Below are 17,316 nucleotides of genomic sequence, written 5' to 3'. Positions count from 1 at the left end.
AGTGTTGTTCTGGCGTGTAGCATTCACGACAGCAGTCCTGTTGATGTAAGTTGTATGGACGATAAACTTCAGTGTACAGTGAGAGGTATGTTAGTACACAAGTACTCTGGATCATCTTCCGTGCACAGTGAGTAGTACACAAGTACTCTGGATCATCCTCAGTGCACAGTGAGAGGTATGTTAGTACACAAGTACTCTGGATCATCTTCAGTGTACAGTGAGAGGTATGTTAGTACACAAGTACTCTGGATCATATCTCAAAATCAGTATAGTGTAGCATGAAATGTCTAGAGTGAATGGACCCCCAAAATACATTTTTTATATTGATATTTGATGGCCTTCGATTGCCATTTGCATACGTGTTATCAACATGTACATACGTAAGAGAAATTCATAAATATATCTCAATAGGACTATGCCTTTTAACTGTTCGGTGATCTTAACTACCCAGGTAAACATACATCAGTGTCATACATCACATGTTACTGCTCATGTTTGATGTATGTGCTCTGCATCGCGTCTGCCACTGTGGCGAGCCTCCACTTGATCTTACGTAGTACATCACTGACTACACTCTATGTACAGAAAGTCATTTCTCTGTGTATGACACATCACCAGCAGCTAATGATGAGTGGTTGGTTTATTTGGGTTTTAAGCTCACTGACCAACAGGGACATTAACACCATTCCCTTCTTCAGGTTTGGGTTTTAAGCCCACTGACCAACAGGGACATTAACACCATTCCCTTCTTCAGGTTTCCTGTCGTCGGAGGACAGTGTCATGCCGGGGAACCTCGGGCTGAAGGACCAGACGCTGGCGCTCCGCTGGGTGCAAGACAATATCCACGACCTTGGCGGCGACCCACACACAGTCACTGTCTTCGGGGAGAGCGCTGGTGCAGCCTCCGTCCACTTCCAGATGATGAATCCTCAAGCTGAGGGTAAGCAAGTGGTCTTGCTCCACTCCTCCACCACCTCCCTCACGAGTGGTCTGGCTCCACTCCTCCACCACCTCCCTCACGAGTGGTCTGGCTCCACTCCTCCACCACCTCCCTCACGAGTGGTCTGGCTCCACTCCTCCACCACCTCCCTCACGAGTGGTCTGGCTCCACTCCTCTACCACCTCCCTCACGAGTGGTCTGGCTCCACTTCTTCTCCACCTCCCTCACGAGTGGTCTGGCTCCACTCCTCCACCACCTCCCTCACGAGTGGTCTTGCTCCACTCCTCTACCACCTCCCTCACGAGTGGTCTGGCTCCACTCCTCCACCACCTCCCTCACGAGTGGTCTTGCTCCACTCCTCTACCACCTCCCTCACGAGTGGTCTGGCTCCACTCCTCCACCACCTCCCTCACGAGTGGTCTGGCTCCACTCCTCCACCACCTCCCTCACGAGTGGTCTTGCTCCACTCCTCTACCACCTCCCTCACGAGTGGTCTGGCTCCACTCCTCCACCACCTCCCTCACGAGTGGTCTGGCTCCACTTCTTCTCCACCTCCCTCACGAGTGGTCTGGCTCCACTCCTCCACCACCGCCCTCACGAGTGGTCTGGCTCCACTTCTTCTCCACCGCCCTCACGAGTGGTCTGGCTCCATTCCTCCACCACCTCCCTCACGAGTGGTCTTGCTCCACTTCTTCTCCACCTCCCTCACGAGTGGTCTTGCTCCACTTCTTCTCCACCGCCCTCACGAGTGGTCTTGCTCCACTTCTTCTCCACCTCCCTGGTCTTGCTCCACTTCTTCTCCACCGCCCTCACGAGTGGTCTTGCTCCACTTCTTCTCCACCTCCCTCACGAGTGGTCTTGCTCCACTTCTTCTCCACCGCCCTCACGAGTGGTCTTGCTCCACTTCTTCTCCACCTCCCTCACGAGTGGTCTTGCTCCACTTCTTCTCCACCTCCCTCACGAGTGGTCTTGCTCACTTCTTCTCCCACCTCCCTCACGAGTGTCTTGCTCCAACTTCTTCTCCACCGCCCTCACGAGTGGTCTGCTCCACTTCTTCTCCACCGCCCTCACGAGTGGTCTTGCTCCACTTCTTCTCCACCGCCCCTCACGAGTGGTCTTGCTCCACTTCTTCTCCACCGCCCTCACGAGTGGTCTTGCTCCACTTCTTCTCCACCTCCCTCACGAGTGGTCTTGCTCCACTTTTCTCCACCGCCCTCACGAGTGGTCTTGCTCCACTTCTTCTCCACCGCCCTCACGAGTGGTCTGCTCCACTTCTTCTCCACCTCCCTCACGAGTGGTTCTGGCTCCATCTCCTCCACCTCCCTCACGAGTGGTCTTGCTCCACTTCTTCTCCACCCTCCCTCACGAGTGGTCTTGCTCCACTTCTTCTCCACCACCCTCACGAGTGGTCTTGCTCCACTTCTCCACCTCCCTCACGAGTGGTCTTGCTCCACTTCTTCTCCACCTCCCTCACGAGTGGTCTTGCTCCACTCTTTCTCCACCTCCCTCACGAGTGGTCTTGCTCCACTGCTCTCCACCTCCCTCACGAGTGGTCTTGCTCCACTCTTCTCCACCTCCCTCACGAGTGGTCTTGCTCCACTTTTCTCCACCACCCTCACGAGTAGGTCTGGCTCCACTCCTCCACCTCCTCACGAGTGGTCTTGCTCCTTCTTCTCCACCTCCCTCACGAGTGGTCTTGCTCCACTTCTTTCTCACCTACCTCACGAGTGGTCTTGCTCCACTCTTCTCCACCTCCCTCACGAGTGGTCTTGCTCCACTTCTTCTCACCGCCCTCACGAGTGGTCTTGCCCTCCACGTCTTCCTCCACTCGAGTGTCTTGCACCACCCTCACGAGTGGTCTGGCTCCACTTCTTCTCCACCTCCCTCACGAGTGGTCTTGCTCCACTTCTTCTCCACCTTCCTCACGAGTGGTCTTGCTCCACTTCTTCTCCACCTTCCTCACGAGTGGTCTTGCTCCACTTCTTCTCCACCTTCCTCACGAGTGGTCTGGCTCAACATCTTCTCCACCTCCCTCACGAGTGGTCTTGCTCCACTTCTTCTCCACCTCCCTCACGAGTGGTCTTGCTCCACTTCTTCTCCACCTCCCTCACGAGTGGTCTTGCTCCACTCCTCCACCTCCCTCACGAGTGGTCTTGCTCCACTTCTTCTCCACCTCCCTCACGAGTGGTCTTGCTCCACTTCTTCTCCACCACCCTCACGAGTGGTCTTGCTCCACTTCTTCTCCACCGCCCTCACGAGCGGTCTTGCTCCACTTCTTCTCCACCTCCCTCACGAGTGGTCTGGCTCCACTTCTTCTCCACCTCCCTCACGAGTGGTCTGGCTCCATTCCTCCACCACCTCCCTCACGAGTGGTCTTGCTCCACTTCTTCTCCACCTCCCTCACGAGTGGTCTTGCTCCACTTCTTCTCCACCGCCCTCACGAGTGGTCTTGCTCCACTTCTTCTCCACCGCCCTCACGAGCGGTCTTGCTCCACTTCTTCTCCACCGCCCTCACGAGTGGTCTTGCTCCACTTCTTCTCCACCGCCCTCACGAGTGGTCTTGCTCCACTTCTTCTCCACCGCCCTCACGAGTGGTCTGGCTCCACTTCTTCTCCACCGCCCTCACGAGTGGTCTGGCTCCACTTCTTCTCCACCTCCCTCACGAGTGGTCTTGCTCCACTTCTTCTCCACCTCCCTCACGAGTAGTCTGGCTTTTCTCCTCCACCTCCCTCTCCGTGAAGGAGGTGATCGTATCTAACACATACAGGACTTGATCCGATGTGGTGTGGAATTAGCGAAGGCCTGAAACCTAATGATATCTCGGTGCTTTTTAGTATAATCGAAATATACAAATATTAGAACTACGTAGAACTATACTTTTGGCTTCTTTTAAAACATATCTTAACGCTACCCCGCTAACGCGGGAAATGGCGAATATGTGGGGCCTAGATGTGGAAAGGGAGCTGTGGTATCAGTGCATAACACTTGACAGCTAGAGAATGAGTGTGAACGAATATGGTCTTTTTCGTGTGTTTTCCTGGCGCTTCTTCGCTGAAGCAGGGGATAGCGATGCTGTCTCTGGTGGGGCGGGATAACGCCAGGAATGGATGAAGGCAAGCAAGTATGAATATGTACATGTGTATATATGTATATATATGTGTATGTTGATATATGTTTGTATATGTGCGTATATGAGCGTATATATATGAATGCACAGTGCCATTGTACAAAGGCAAAGGGGATAAAGTTGAGTGTTCAAATTACAGAGGTATAAGTTTGTTAAGTATTCCTGGTAAATTATATGGGAGGGTATTGATTGAGAGTGTGAAGGTATATACAGAACATCAGATTGGGGAAGAGCAGTGTGGTTTCAGAAGTGGTAGAGGATGTGTGAATCAGGTGTTTGATTTGAAGAATGTATGCGAGAAATACTTAGAAAAACAAATGGATTTGTATGTGGAATTTATGGATCTGGAGAAGGCATATGATAGAGTTGATAGAGATGCTCTGTGGAAGATATTAAGAATATATAGTGTGGGAGGCAAGCTGCTAGAAGCAGTGAAAAGTTTTTATCGAGAATGTAAGGCATGTGCACGAGTAGGAAGAGAGGAAAGTGATTGGTTCTCAGTGAATGTTGGTTTGCGGCAGGGGTGCGTGATGTCGCCATGGTTGTTTAAGTTGTATATGGATGGGGTTATTAGGGAGGTGAATGCAAGAGTTTTGGAGAGAGGGGCAAGTATGCAGTTTGTTGTGAATGAGAGGGCTTGGGAAGGAAGTCAGTTGTTGTTCGTTGATGATACATCGCTGTTGGCTGATTCGGGTGAGAAACTGTAGAAGCTGGTGACTGAGTTTGGTAAAGTGTGTGAAAGAAGAAAGCTGAGGGTAAATGTGAATAAGAGCAAGGTTATTAGGTACAGTAGGGTTGAGTGACAAATCAATTGGGAGGTAAGTTTGAATGGAGAAAAACTGGAGGAAGTGAAGTGTTTTAAATATATTGGAGTGGATTTGGCAGCGGATGGAACCATGGAAGCAGAAGTGAGTCATAGGGTCGGGGAGGGGGCGAAAGTTCTAGGAGCGTTGAAGAATGTGTGGAAGGCGGGAACATTATCTCGGAGAGGAAAAATAGGTATGTTTGAAGGAATAGTGGTTCTATCATTGTTAAATGGTTTCGAGGCATGGGCTATAGATAGGGTTGTGCGGAGGAAGGTGGATGTGTTGGAAATAAGATGCTTGAGGACAATATGTGGTGTGGTGTGTTTTGATCGAGTAATGAAAGGGTAAGAGAGATGTGTGGTAATAAAAAGAGCGTGGTTGAGAGAGCAGAAGAGGGTGTTTTGAAATGGTTTGGGCACATGGAGAGAATGAGTGAGGAAAGATTGACCAAGAGGATATATGTGTCGGAGGTGGAGGGAACGAGGAGAAGTGGGAGACCAAATTGGAGGTGGAAAGATGGAGTGAAAAAGATTTTAAGCGATCGGGGCCTGAACATGCAGGAGGGTTAAAGGCGTGCAAGGAATCCAGTGAATTGGAACGATGTGGTATACTGGGGTCGACGTGCTGTCGTTGGATTGAACCAGGGCATGTGAAGCATCTGGGGTAAACCATGGAAAGTCTTGTGGGGCCTGGATGTGAAAAGGGAGCTGTGGTTTCGATGAATTATACTTGACAGCTAGAGACTGAGTGTGAACGAATGTGACAATTGTTGTCTTTTCCTAGCGCTACCTCGCGCACATGAGGGGGAGGGAGTTGTCATTTTATGTGTGGCGGGATGGCGACGGGAATGAATAAGGGCAGCAATTATGAGTTAGGTACATGCGTATATATGTAAATGTCTTTCTATGTATATATATATATACGTTGAGATGTATACGTATGTATTTGTGCGTATGTGGACGTGTATATATATACATTTGTATGTGGGTGGGCTGGGCCATTCTTTCATCTGTTTCCTTGCGCTACCTCGCTAACGCTGGAGATAGCGACAAAGTATACATATATATATATATATATATATATATATATATATATATATATATATATATATATATATATATATATATATATATATTTTTTTTTTTTCTTTTTTTTTTTTGCTTTGTCGCTGTCTCCCGCGTTTGCGAGGTAGCGCAAGGAAACAGACGAAAGAAATGGCCCAACCCACCCCCATACACATGTATATACATACGTCCACACACGCAAATATACATACCTACACAGCTTTCCATGGTTTACCCCCAGACGCTTCACATGCCCTGATTCAATCCACTGACAGCACGTCAACCCCGGTATACCACATCGATCCAATTCACTCTATTCCTTGCCCTCCTTTCACCCTCCTGCATGTTCAGGCCCCGATCACACAAAATCTTTTTCACTCCTTCTTTCCACCTCCAATTTGGTCTCCCACTTCTCGTCCTTCCCTCCACCTCCGACACATATATCCTCTCGGTCAATCTTTCCTCACTCATTCTCTCCATGTGCCCAAACCATTTCAAAACACCCTCTTCTGCTCTCTCAACCACGCTCTTTTTATTTCCACACATCTCTCTTACCCTTACGTTACTTACTCGATCAAACCACCTCACACCACACATTGTCCTCAAACATCTCATTTCCAGCACATTCATCCTCCTGCGCACAACTCTATCCATAGCCCACGCCTCGCAACCATACAACATTGTTGTAACCACTATTCCTTCAACCATACCCATTTTTGCTTTCCGAGATAATGTTCTCGACTTCCACACATTCTTCAAGGCTCCCAGAATTTTCGCCCCCTTCCCCACCCTATGATCCACTTCCGCTTCCATGGTTCCATCCGCTGCCAGATCCACTCCCAGGTATCTAAAACACTTTACTTCCTCCAGTTTTTCTCCATTCAAACTTACCTCCCAATTGACTTGACCCTCAACCCTACTGTACCTAATAACTTTGCTCTTATTCACATTTACTCTTAACTTTCTTCTTTCACACACTTTACCAAACTCAGTCACCAGCTTCTGCAGTTTCTCACATGAATCAGCCACCAGCGCTGTATCATCAGCGAACAACAACTGACTCACTTCCCAAGCTCTCTCATCCCCAACAGACTTCATACTTGCCCCTCTTTCCAACACTCTTGCATTCACCTCCCTAACAACCCCATCCATAAACAAATTAAACAACCATGGAGACATCACACACCCCTGCCTAAAACCTACATTCACTGAGAACCAATCACTTTCCTCTCTTCCTATACGTACACATGCCTTACATCCTCGATAAAAACTTTTCACTGCTTCTAACAACTTGCCTCCCACACCATATATTCTTAATACCTTCCACAGAGCACCTCTATCAACTCTATCATATGCCTTCTCCAGATCCATAAATGCTACATACAAATCCATTTGCTTTTCTAAGTATTTCTCACATACATTCTTCAAAGCAAACACCTGATCCACACATCCTCTACCACTTCTGAAACCACACTGCTCTTCCCCAATCTCATGCTCTGTACATGCCTTCACCCTCTCAATCAATACCCTCCCATATAATTTACCAGGAATACTCAACAAACTTATACCTCTGTAATTTGAGCACCCACTCTTATCCCCTTTGCCTTTGTACAATGGCACTATGCACGCATTCCGCCAATCCTCAGGCACCTCACCATGAGTCATACATACATTAAATAACCTTACCAACCAGTCAATAATACAGTCACCCCCTTTTTTAATAAATTCCACTGCAATACCATCCAAACCTGCTGCCTTTCCGGCTTTCATCTTCCGCAAAGCTTTTACTACCTCTTTTCTGTTTACCAAATCATTTTCCCTAACCCTCTCACTTTGCACACCACCTCGACCAAAACACCCTATATCTGCCACTCTATCATCAAACACATTCAACAAACCTTCAAAATACTCACTCCATCTCCTCACATCACCACTACTTGTTATCACCTCCCCATTTGCGCCCTTCACTGAAGTTCCCATTTGCTCCCTTGTCTTACGCACTTTATTTACCTCCTTCCAGAACATCTTTTTATTCTCCCTAAAATTTAATGAAACTCTCTCACCCCAACTCTCATTTGCCCTCTTTTTCACCTCTTGAACCTTTCTCTTGACCTCCTGTCTCTTTCTTTTATACGTCTCCCACTCAACTGCATTTTTTCCCTGCAAAAATCGTCCAAATGCCTCTCTCTTCTCTTTCACTAATAATCTTACTTCTTCATCCCACCACTCACTACCCTTTCTAATCAACCCACCTCCCACTCTTCTCATGCCACAAGCATATATATATATATATATATATATATATATATATATATATATATATATATATATATATATATATATATATATATATATATATATATATATATATTTTTTTTTTTATTTTTTTTTTTTATACTTTGTCGCTGTCTCCCGCGTTTGCGAGGTAGCGCAAGGAAACAGACGAAAGAAATGGCCCAACCCCCCCCCCCCCATACACATGTATATACATACGTCCACACACGCAAATATACATACCTACACAGCTTTCCATGGTTTACCCCAGACGCTTCACATGCCTTGATTCAATCCACTGACAGCACGTCAACCCCGGTATACCACATCGACTCCAATTCACTCTATTCCTTGCCCTCCTTTCACCCTCCTGCATGTTCAGGCCCCGATCACACAAAATCTTTTTCACTCCATCTTTCCACCTCCAATTTGGTCTCCCTCTTCTCCTCGTTCCCTCCACCTCCGACACATATATCCTCTTGGTCAATCTTTCCTCACTCATTCTCTCCATGTGCCCAAACCACTTCAAAACACCCTCTTCTGCTCTCTCAACCACGCTCTTTTTATTTCCACACATCTCTCTTACCCTTACGTTACTCACTCGATCAAACCACCTCACACCACACATTGTCCTCAAACATCTCATTTCCAGCACATCCACCCTCCTGCGCACAACTCTATCCATAGCCCACGCCTCGCAACCATACAACATTGTTGGAACCACTATTCCTTCAAACATACCCATTTTTGCTTTCCGAGATAATGTTCTCGACTTCCACACATTCTTCAAGGCTCCCAGGATTTTCACCCCCTCCCCCACCCTATGATTCACTTCCGCTTCCCTGGTTCCATCCGCTGCCAGATGCACTCCCAGATATCTAAAACACTTTACTTCCTCCAGTTTTTCTCCATTCAAACTTACCTCCCAATTGACTTGACCTTCAACCCTACTGTACCTAATAACCTTGCTCTTATTCACATTTACTCTTAACTTTCTTCTTTCACACACTTTACCAAACTCAGTCACCAGCTTCTGCAGTTTCTCACATGAATCAGCCACCAGCGCTGTATCATCAGCGAACAACAACTGACTCACTTCCCAAGCTCTCTCATCCCCAACAGACTTCATACTTGCCCCTCTTTCCAACACTCTTGCATTCACCTCCCTAACAACCCCATCCATAAACAAATTAAACAACCATGGAGACATCACACACCCCTGCCGCAAACCCACATTCACTGAGAACCAATCACTTTCCTCTCTTCCTACACGTACACATGCCTTACATCCTCGATAAAAACTTTTCGCTGCTTCTAACAACTTGCCTTCCACACCATATATTCTTAATACCTTCCACAGAGCATCTCTATCAACTCTATCATATGCCTTCTCCAGATCCATAAATGCTACATACTAATCCATTTGCTTTTCTAAGTATTTCTCACATACATTCTTCAAAGCAAACATCTGATCCACATATCCTCTACCACTTCTGAAACCAGGGATGGTATTGCAGTGGAATTTATTAAAAAAGGGGGTGACTGTATTATTGACTGGTTGGTAAGGTTATTTAATGTATGTATGACTCATGGTGAGGTGCCTGAGGATTGGCGGAATGCGTGCATAGTGCCATTGTACAAAAGCAAAGGGGATAAGAGTGAGTGCTCAAATTACAGAGGTATAAGTTTGTTGAGTATTCCTGGTAAATTATATGGGAGGGTATTGATTGAGAGGGTGAAGGCATGTACAGAGCATGAGATTGGGGAAGAGCAGTGTGGTTTCAGAAGTGGTAGAGGATGTGTGGATCAGGTGTTTGCTTTGAAGAATGTATGTGAGAAATACTTAGAAAAGCAAATGGATTTGTATGTAGCATTTATGGATCTGGAGAAGGTATATGATAGAGTTGATAGAGATGCTCTGTGGAAGGTATTAAGAATATATGGTGTGGGAGGCAAGTTGTTAGAAGCAGTGAAAAGTAATAATCGAGGATGTAAGGCATGTGTACGTGTAGGAAGAGAGGAAAGTGATTGGTTCTCAGTGAATGCAGGTTTGCGGCAGGGGTGTGTGATGTCTCCATGGTTGTTTAATTTGTTTATGGATGGGGTTGTTAGGGAGGTGAATGCAAGAGTTTTGGAAAGAGGGGCAAGTATGAAGTCTGTTGGGGATGAAAGAGCTTGGGAAGTGAGTCAGTTGTTGTTCGCTGATGATACAGCGCTGGTGGCTGATTCATGTGAGAAACTGCAGAAGCTGGTGACTGAGTTTGGTAAAGTGTGTGAAAGAAGAAAGTTAAGAGTAAATGTGAATAAGAGTAAGGTTATTAGCTACAGTAGGGTTGAGGGTCAAGTCAATTGGGAGGTAAGTTTGAATGGAGAAAAACTGGAGGAAGTAAAGTGTTTTAGATATCTGGGAGTGCATCTGGCAGCGGATGGAACCATGGAAGCGGAAGTGGATCATAGGGTGGGGTAGGGGGCGAAAATTCTGGGAGCCTTGAAGAATGTGTGGAAGTCGAGAACATTATCTCGGAAAGCAAAAATGGGTATGTTTGAAGGAATAGTGGTTCCAACAATGTTGTATGGTTGCGAGGCGTGGGCTATGGATAGAGTTGTGCGCAGGAGGATGGATGTGCTGGAAATGAGATGTTTGAGGACAATGTGTGGTGTGAGGTGGTTTGATCGAGTAAGTAACGTAAGGGTAAGAGAGATGTGTGGAAATAAAAAGAGCGTGGTTGAGAGAGCAGAAGAGGGTGTTTTGAAATGGTTTGGGCACATGGAGAGAATGAGTGAGGAATGATTGACCAAGAGGATATATGTGTCGGAGGTGGAGGGAACGAGAAGAGGGAGACCAAATTGGAGGTGGAAAGAAGGAGTGAAAAAGATTTTGTGTGATCGGGGCCTGAACATGCAGGAGGGTGAAAGGAGGGCAAGGAATAGAGTGAATTGGATCGACGTGGTATACCGGGGTTGACGTGCTGTCAGTGGATTGAATCAAGGCATGTGAAGCGTCTGGGGTAAACCATGGAAAGCTGTGTAGGTATGTATATTTGCGTGTGTGGACGTATGTATATACATGTGTATGGGGGTGGGTTGGGGCATTTCTTTCGTCTGTTTCCTTGCGCTACCTCGCAAACGCGGGAGACAGCGACAAAGCAAAAAAAAAAAAAAAATATATATATATATATATATATATATATATATATATATATATATATATATATATATATATATATATATATATATATATATATATATATATACTTTACATGCTCTGGTTCAATCCATTGACAGCACGTCGACCCCGGTATACCACATCGTTCCAATTCACTCTATTCCTTGCACGACTTTCACCCTCCTGTATGTTCAGGCCCCGATCGCTCAAAATCTTTTTCACTCCATCCTTCAACCTCCAATTTGGTCTCCCACTTCTCTTTTCCTCCACCTCTGTTACATATATCCTCTTTGTCAATGTTTCCCAACTCATTCTCTCCATGTGACCAAACCCTTTCAAAACACCTTCTTCTGCTCTCTCAACCACGTTCTTTTTATTACCATTTATCTCTCTTACCCTTTCATTACTTACTCGATCAAACCACCTCACACCACATATTGTCCTCAAACATCTCATTTTCAGCACATCCACCCTCCTCCGCACAACCCTATCTATCGCCCATGCCTCACAAGCATATAACATTGTTGGAACCACTATTCCTTCAAACATACCCATTTTTGCTCTCCAAGATAATGTTCTCGCCTTCCACACATTCTTCAACGCTTCCAGAACCTTTGCCCCCTCCCCCACCCTGTGACTCACTTCCGCTTCCACGGTGGTGATCGGGTCTGGCGCCTGTATTTTGTGGACAGGAAAGGGAACTGTTTACAAATTTGACCTATGACAAAGCTATCCAGTTTCTAAAGACCTTCACTAATATCAATGATAGAATTATGACCATTGTATAAACTGGAGTAACACAAATTCAGTTATTAACTGTAATTCCTTTACCACGAGAAGTATCATTGAATCTTCTATTGTTAAATGCACAAGGAATTGTAACGTTGATGTTAGTGAAGGTCTATACAAACTGGATAGCTTTGTCGTAGGTAAACTTTGTAAACAGTTCCCCTTCCTGTCCACAAAATACAGGCGCCAGACCCGACCACCACCAACCCGAACACCACCATCCGGGTACATTTGTTTACCAATGGCGTCTCAGCTACGTCTCTTCCTTGTATGTCACCTGACTGTTCTACCATATGCTCTACCATATACTCTTAAAACCTTTGTGGAAGGTATTAAGAGTATATGGTGTGGGGGTAAGTTACTGGAAGCAGTGAAAAGTTTTTACCAAGGATGTAAGGCATGTGTAAGAGTAGGAAGAGAGGAGAGAGATTGGATCCCATTGAATGTCGGTTTGCGGCAGGGGTGTGTGATGTCTCCATGGTTGTTTAATTTGTTTTCGGATGGGGTGGTTAGGGAGGTAAGCGTAAGAGTTTTAGAGAGAGGGGCAAGTATGCAGTCTGTTGAGGATGAGAGGGCCTGGGAAGTAAGTTGTTCGCTGATGATACAACGCTGGTGGCTGATTCGTGTGAGAAACTGCAGAGGCTGGTGATTAAGTTTGGAAAAGTGTATGAAAGGAGAAAGTTGAGAGTAAATATGAATAAGAGCAAGGTTATGGGTACAATAGGGTTGAGGGACAAGTTAGTTATGATGTACGTTTGAATGGAGAAATATTGGAGGAAGTGAAGTGTTCTAGATATCTGGGAGTGGACTTAACAGCAGATGGAACCATGAAAGCGGAAGGGAGTCACAGGGTGGGTGAGGGGGCGAAGGTTCTAGGAGCGATGAAGAATGCATGGAAGGCGAAAACGGATATGTTTGAGGGAATAGTAGTTCCAACAATGTTATATGGTTCCGAGGCATGGGCTATATAGTGGGTTGTACGGAGGAGGGTGGATGTGTTGGAAATGAAATGTTTGAAGACAATATGTGGTGTGAGGTGGTTTGATCGAGTAAGTAATGAAAGAGTAAAAGAGATGTGTGGTAATAAAAAGAGTGTTGTTGAGAGAGTAGATGAGAGTGTATTGAAATGGTTTGGTCACATGGAGAGAATGAGTGAATATTCATAAGTATTTAGTAAGAAGTGTTCTACCATAGCTGATTAGAATTTCTGTCTTTACGAAATACAAATTTGATCGTTTCTATTTCCATTTATGTTTCTTGAATCTCAGTATTACTCTTCATCACACAAGGCTACGTATGGTGGAATAAGTGTCATATTCATTCTTTGGTATTTTCATCTTCCATTCCTAAGTGTGATCTCAAGTTAGATCAAGTGTTCTTGCCAGCACACGTCCCGCCTTGACCCTACCCCACCATTCTCTCACCAGGGTTGTTCCAGAGGGCCATCCTGCAGTCCGGGTCGGCCCTGTGCCCCTGGACCCTGAGGGAAGACCACAGACGGGTAGCCATCAAGGTGGGCGAGTTGTTTAACTGTTCAGCCTCAGATTCGGCGTCCCAGACCCTGGACAGCACCAGACTCCTTGCTTGCCTTCAGAAGGTTCCTGCTTACGAGTTTCTCGACATGTACTCTGCCTTTCATGTGAGTGGCGAACATTTGCTCTTCCTTTACTCCCAAATCCACGATAATAATCTGTAAATATGTATTGCCATTTGGTAAACTGAAAATTCCTCAGACATTTGCAAATCAGTTTCATATAATGTCAGAACATCCTTAAAACTGCATAAAGTTTAGGTGTAGATGTTAGGCCTACATAATCATTGTGTAGACGTGAATAGGTGTCATCATGAGCTGTCCAGTGAATGGCGCTTGTAGGAATGAATCACATGTGAGCCGACAGCTTGGGAACGCATCCTGGGCTGGGCAAACGGTTCACACCAAACCCTATTGTTCATCCTCCTCTCGGGCACAGGGCCAAGGCTATGGAAGGTATTAAGAGTATATGGTGTGGGAAGTAAGTTGCTATAAGCAGTGAGAAGTTTTTTTACCAAGGATGTAAGGCCATGTGTACGAGTAGGAAGAGAGGAAAGTGATTGGTTCCAAGTGAATGTCGGTTTGCGGCAGGGGTCCGTGATGTCTCCATGGTTGTTGAATTTGTTTATGGATGGGGTGATTAGGGAGGTGAATGCAAGAGTTTTGGAGAGAGGTGCAAGTATGAAGTCTATTGTGGATGAGAGGGCTTGGGAAGTGAGTCACTTCTTGTTTGACGAAGATACAGCTCTAGTGGCTGATTCGTGTGAGAAACTGCAGAGTTTGGTGACATGTTCTGGAGAAGTGTGTGAAAGGAGAAAGATGAGAGTAAATGTAAATAAGAGCAAGGTTATTAGGTACAGTAGGGTTGAGTGACAAGTTAATTGGGAGGTAAGTTTGAATGGAGAAAAACTGGGGAAAGTGAAGTGTTTTAGATATTTGGGAGTGGACTTAGCAGTGGATGGAACCATGGAAGTGGAAGTGAGTCACAGGGTGGAGGAGGGGGCGAAGGTTCTGGGAGCGCTGAAGAATGTGTGGAAGGCGAGAACGTTATCTCGGGGAGCAAAAACTGGTATATTTGAAGGAATAGTGGTTCCAACAATGTTATATGGTTGCGAGGCATGGGCTATAAATAGGGTTGTACGGTGGAGGGTGGATGTGCTGGAAATGAAATGTTTGAGGACAATATGTGGTGTGAGGTTGTTTGATCGAGTAAGTAATGTTACGATAAGAGAGATGGGTGGAAATAAAAAGAGTATGGTTGAAATAGCAGAAGAGGGTGTGTTGAAATAGTATGGACATATGGAGAGAATGAGTGAGGAAAGATTGACAAAGAGGATATATGTGTCACAGTAGGAGGGAACAAGGAGAAGTGGGAGACCAAATTGGAGGTGGAAGGATGGAGCGAAAAGGATTTTGAGCGATAGAGGCCTGAACATGCAGGAGGGTGAGAGGCGTACAAGGAATAGAGTGAATTGGAACGATGTGGTATACCGGGGTCGACTTGTTCTCAGTGGACTGAACAGGGCATGTGAAGAGTCTGGGGTAAACCATGAAAAGGTCTGTCGGGCCTGGATGTGGAAAGGGAGCTGTGGTTTCGGTGCATTACACATGACAGCAAGAAACTGAATGTAAACGAGTGCGGCCTTTTTGTCTGTATTCCTGGCGCTACCTGGCTGAATCAGGTGATAGCACTGATGCTTTTCTGCAGGGCAGGGTAGAGAAAGGAATGGATGAACGCGAGCAAGTATGAATGTCTACATGTGTATGTATATGATGTCTTTGTATGTGTATGTATATACACGTATATGTTGATGTTTGTACATATGTATGTATATATGCATATGTGGGCATTGATGTACCAATATGTGTATATGAGTGGATGGGCCATTCTTCGTCTGCTTCCTGGAGCTACGTCGCTGACGCAGGAAACAGCGATTATGTATCAGCAAACACCTGATCCACACATCCTCTACCACTTCTGAAACCACACTGCTCTTCCCCAATCTGATGCTCTGTACATGCCTTCACCCTCTCAATCAATATCCTCCCATATAAATTCCCAAGAATGCTCAACAAACTTGTGCCTCTGTAGTTTAAACACTCACCTTTAACCCCTTTGCCTTTGTACAATGGTACTATGTATGCAGTCCGCCAATCCTCAGGCACTTCACCATGAACCACACATACAATGAATATCCTTACCAACCAGTCAACAAAACAATCACCCTCTTTTTCGATAAATTCCACTGCAATACCATCCAAACCTGCTGCCTAGCCGGCTTTTATTTTCCGCAAAGCTTTTACATCCTCTACTCTGTTTACCAAACCATTCTTCCTGACCCTCTCACTTCGCAGAACACCTCGACCAAAGCACTCTATATCTGCCACTACATCATCAAACACATTCAACAAACCTTCAAAATTTTCACTCCATCTCCCTCTCACTTCTCCACTACTTGTTATTACCTCCCCATTTGCACCCTTCTCTTGATGTTCCCATTGTTCTCGTCTTACGCAATTTATTTACCTCCTTCCAGAACATCTTTTTATTCTCTCTAAAATTTAATGATACTCTCTCACCCCAACTCTCATTTGCCCTCTTTTTCACCTCCTGCACATTTATCTAGACCTCTTGCCGTTTTCTTGTATACATCTTCCAGTCATTTGCACTACTTCTCTGCAAAAATCTTCCAAACGTCTCTCTCTTCTCTTTAACTGACAATCTTACCTCTTCCTCCCACCAGTCACTACCCTTTCTAATCTGCCCACCTCCCACCTTTCTCATGCCACAAGCAATTTTTGCACAAGCCATCACTGCTTCCCTAAATACATCCCATTCCTCCCCCACTCCCCTTACGTCATTTGCTCTCACCTTTTTCCATTCTGCACTCAATCTCTCCTGGTACTTCCTCACACAAGTCTCCTTTCCAAGCTCACTTACTCTCACCACTCTCTTCACCCCAACAAATCTCCTCCTTGGCCTCCACAAGGTATAATCAGACATCCCTCCAGTTGCACCTCGCAGCACATCAACATCCAAAAATCTCTCTTTCACGTGCCTATCAATTAACACGTAAAATAATAATGATCGATGGCCATCTCTCCTTCTTAAGTACGTTTTCTTATTTATATCTCTCTTTTTTACAGCCGGTATTCTCAACCACCTGTCCTTTTTCAGCACACAAATCTACAAGCTCTTCACCATTTCCATTTACACACTGAACACCCCATGTACACCAATTATACCCTCAACTGCCACATTACTCACCTTTGCATTCAAATCACCCATCACTATAACCCGGTCTCGTGCATCAAAGCTGCTAACACACTCACTCAGCTGCTCCCAAAACACTTGCCTCTCATGATCTTTCTTCTCGTGACCAGGTGCATATGCACCAATAATCACCCATCTCTCTTCATCCACTTTCAGTTTTACCCGTATCAATCTAGAGTTTACTTTCTTACACTGTATCACATACTCCCACCACTCCTGTTTCAGGAGTAGTGCTACTCCTTCCCTTGCTCTTGTCCTCTCACTGACCCCTGACTTTACTCCCAAAACACTCCCAAAGCACACTTCCCTTTTACTCTTGAGCTTCGTTTCACTCAGAGCGAAAAC

General features: G+C 45.7%; 1 protein-coding gene across 3 annotated transcripts in view; it reads left to right on the top strand.

Moving 5' to 3' along the window:
* Positions 1-17,316, top strand: part of LOC139762293 (carboxylic ester hydrolase-like) — a 74,606-nt gene that overhangs the window by 30,931 nt on the left and 26,359 nt on the right. For all 3 annotated transcript variants that reach the window (XM_071686878.1, XM_071686880.1, XM_071686881.1), the window contains 2 exons: positions 755-940; positions 13,594-13,805. In XM_071686878.1, the coding sequence (XP_071542979.1) occupies positions 755-940; positions 13,594-13,805 (398 nt within the window). The remainder of the gene's footprint in view (positions 1-754; positions 941-13,593; positions 13,806-17,316) is intronic.

This window comes from Panulirus ornatus, chromosome 43, assembly GCF_036320965.1.
Source record: "Panulirus ornatus isolate Po-2019 chromosome 43, ASM3632096v1, whole genome shotgun sequence".
In the NCBI taxonomy this organism is placed as follows: Eukaryota; Metazoa; Arthropoda; class Malacostraca; order Decapoda; family Palinuridae; genus Panulirus; species Panulirus ornatus.
This window is presented reverse-complemented; position numbering and strand designations above follow the sequence as displayed.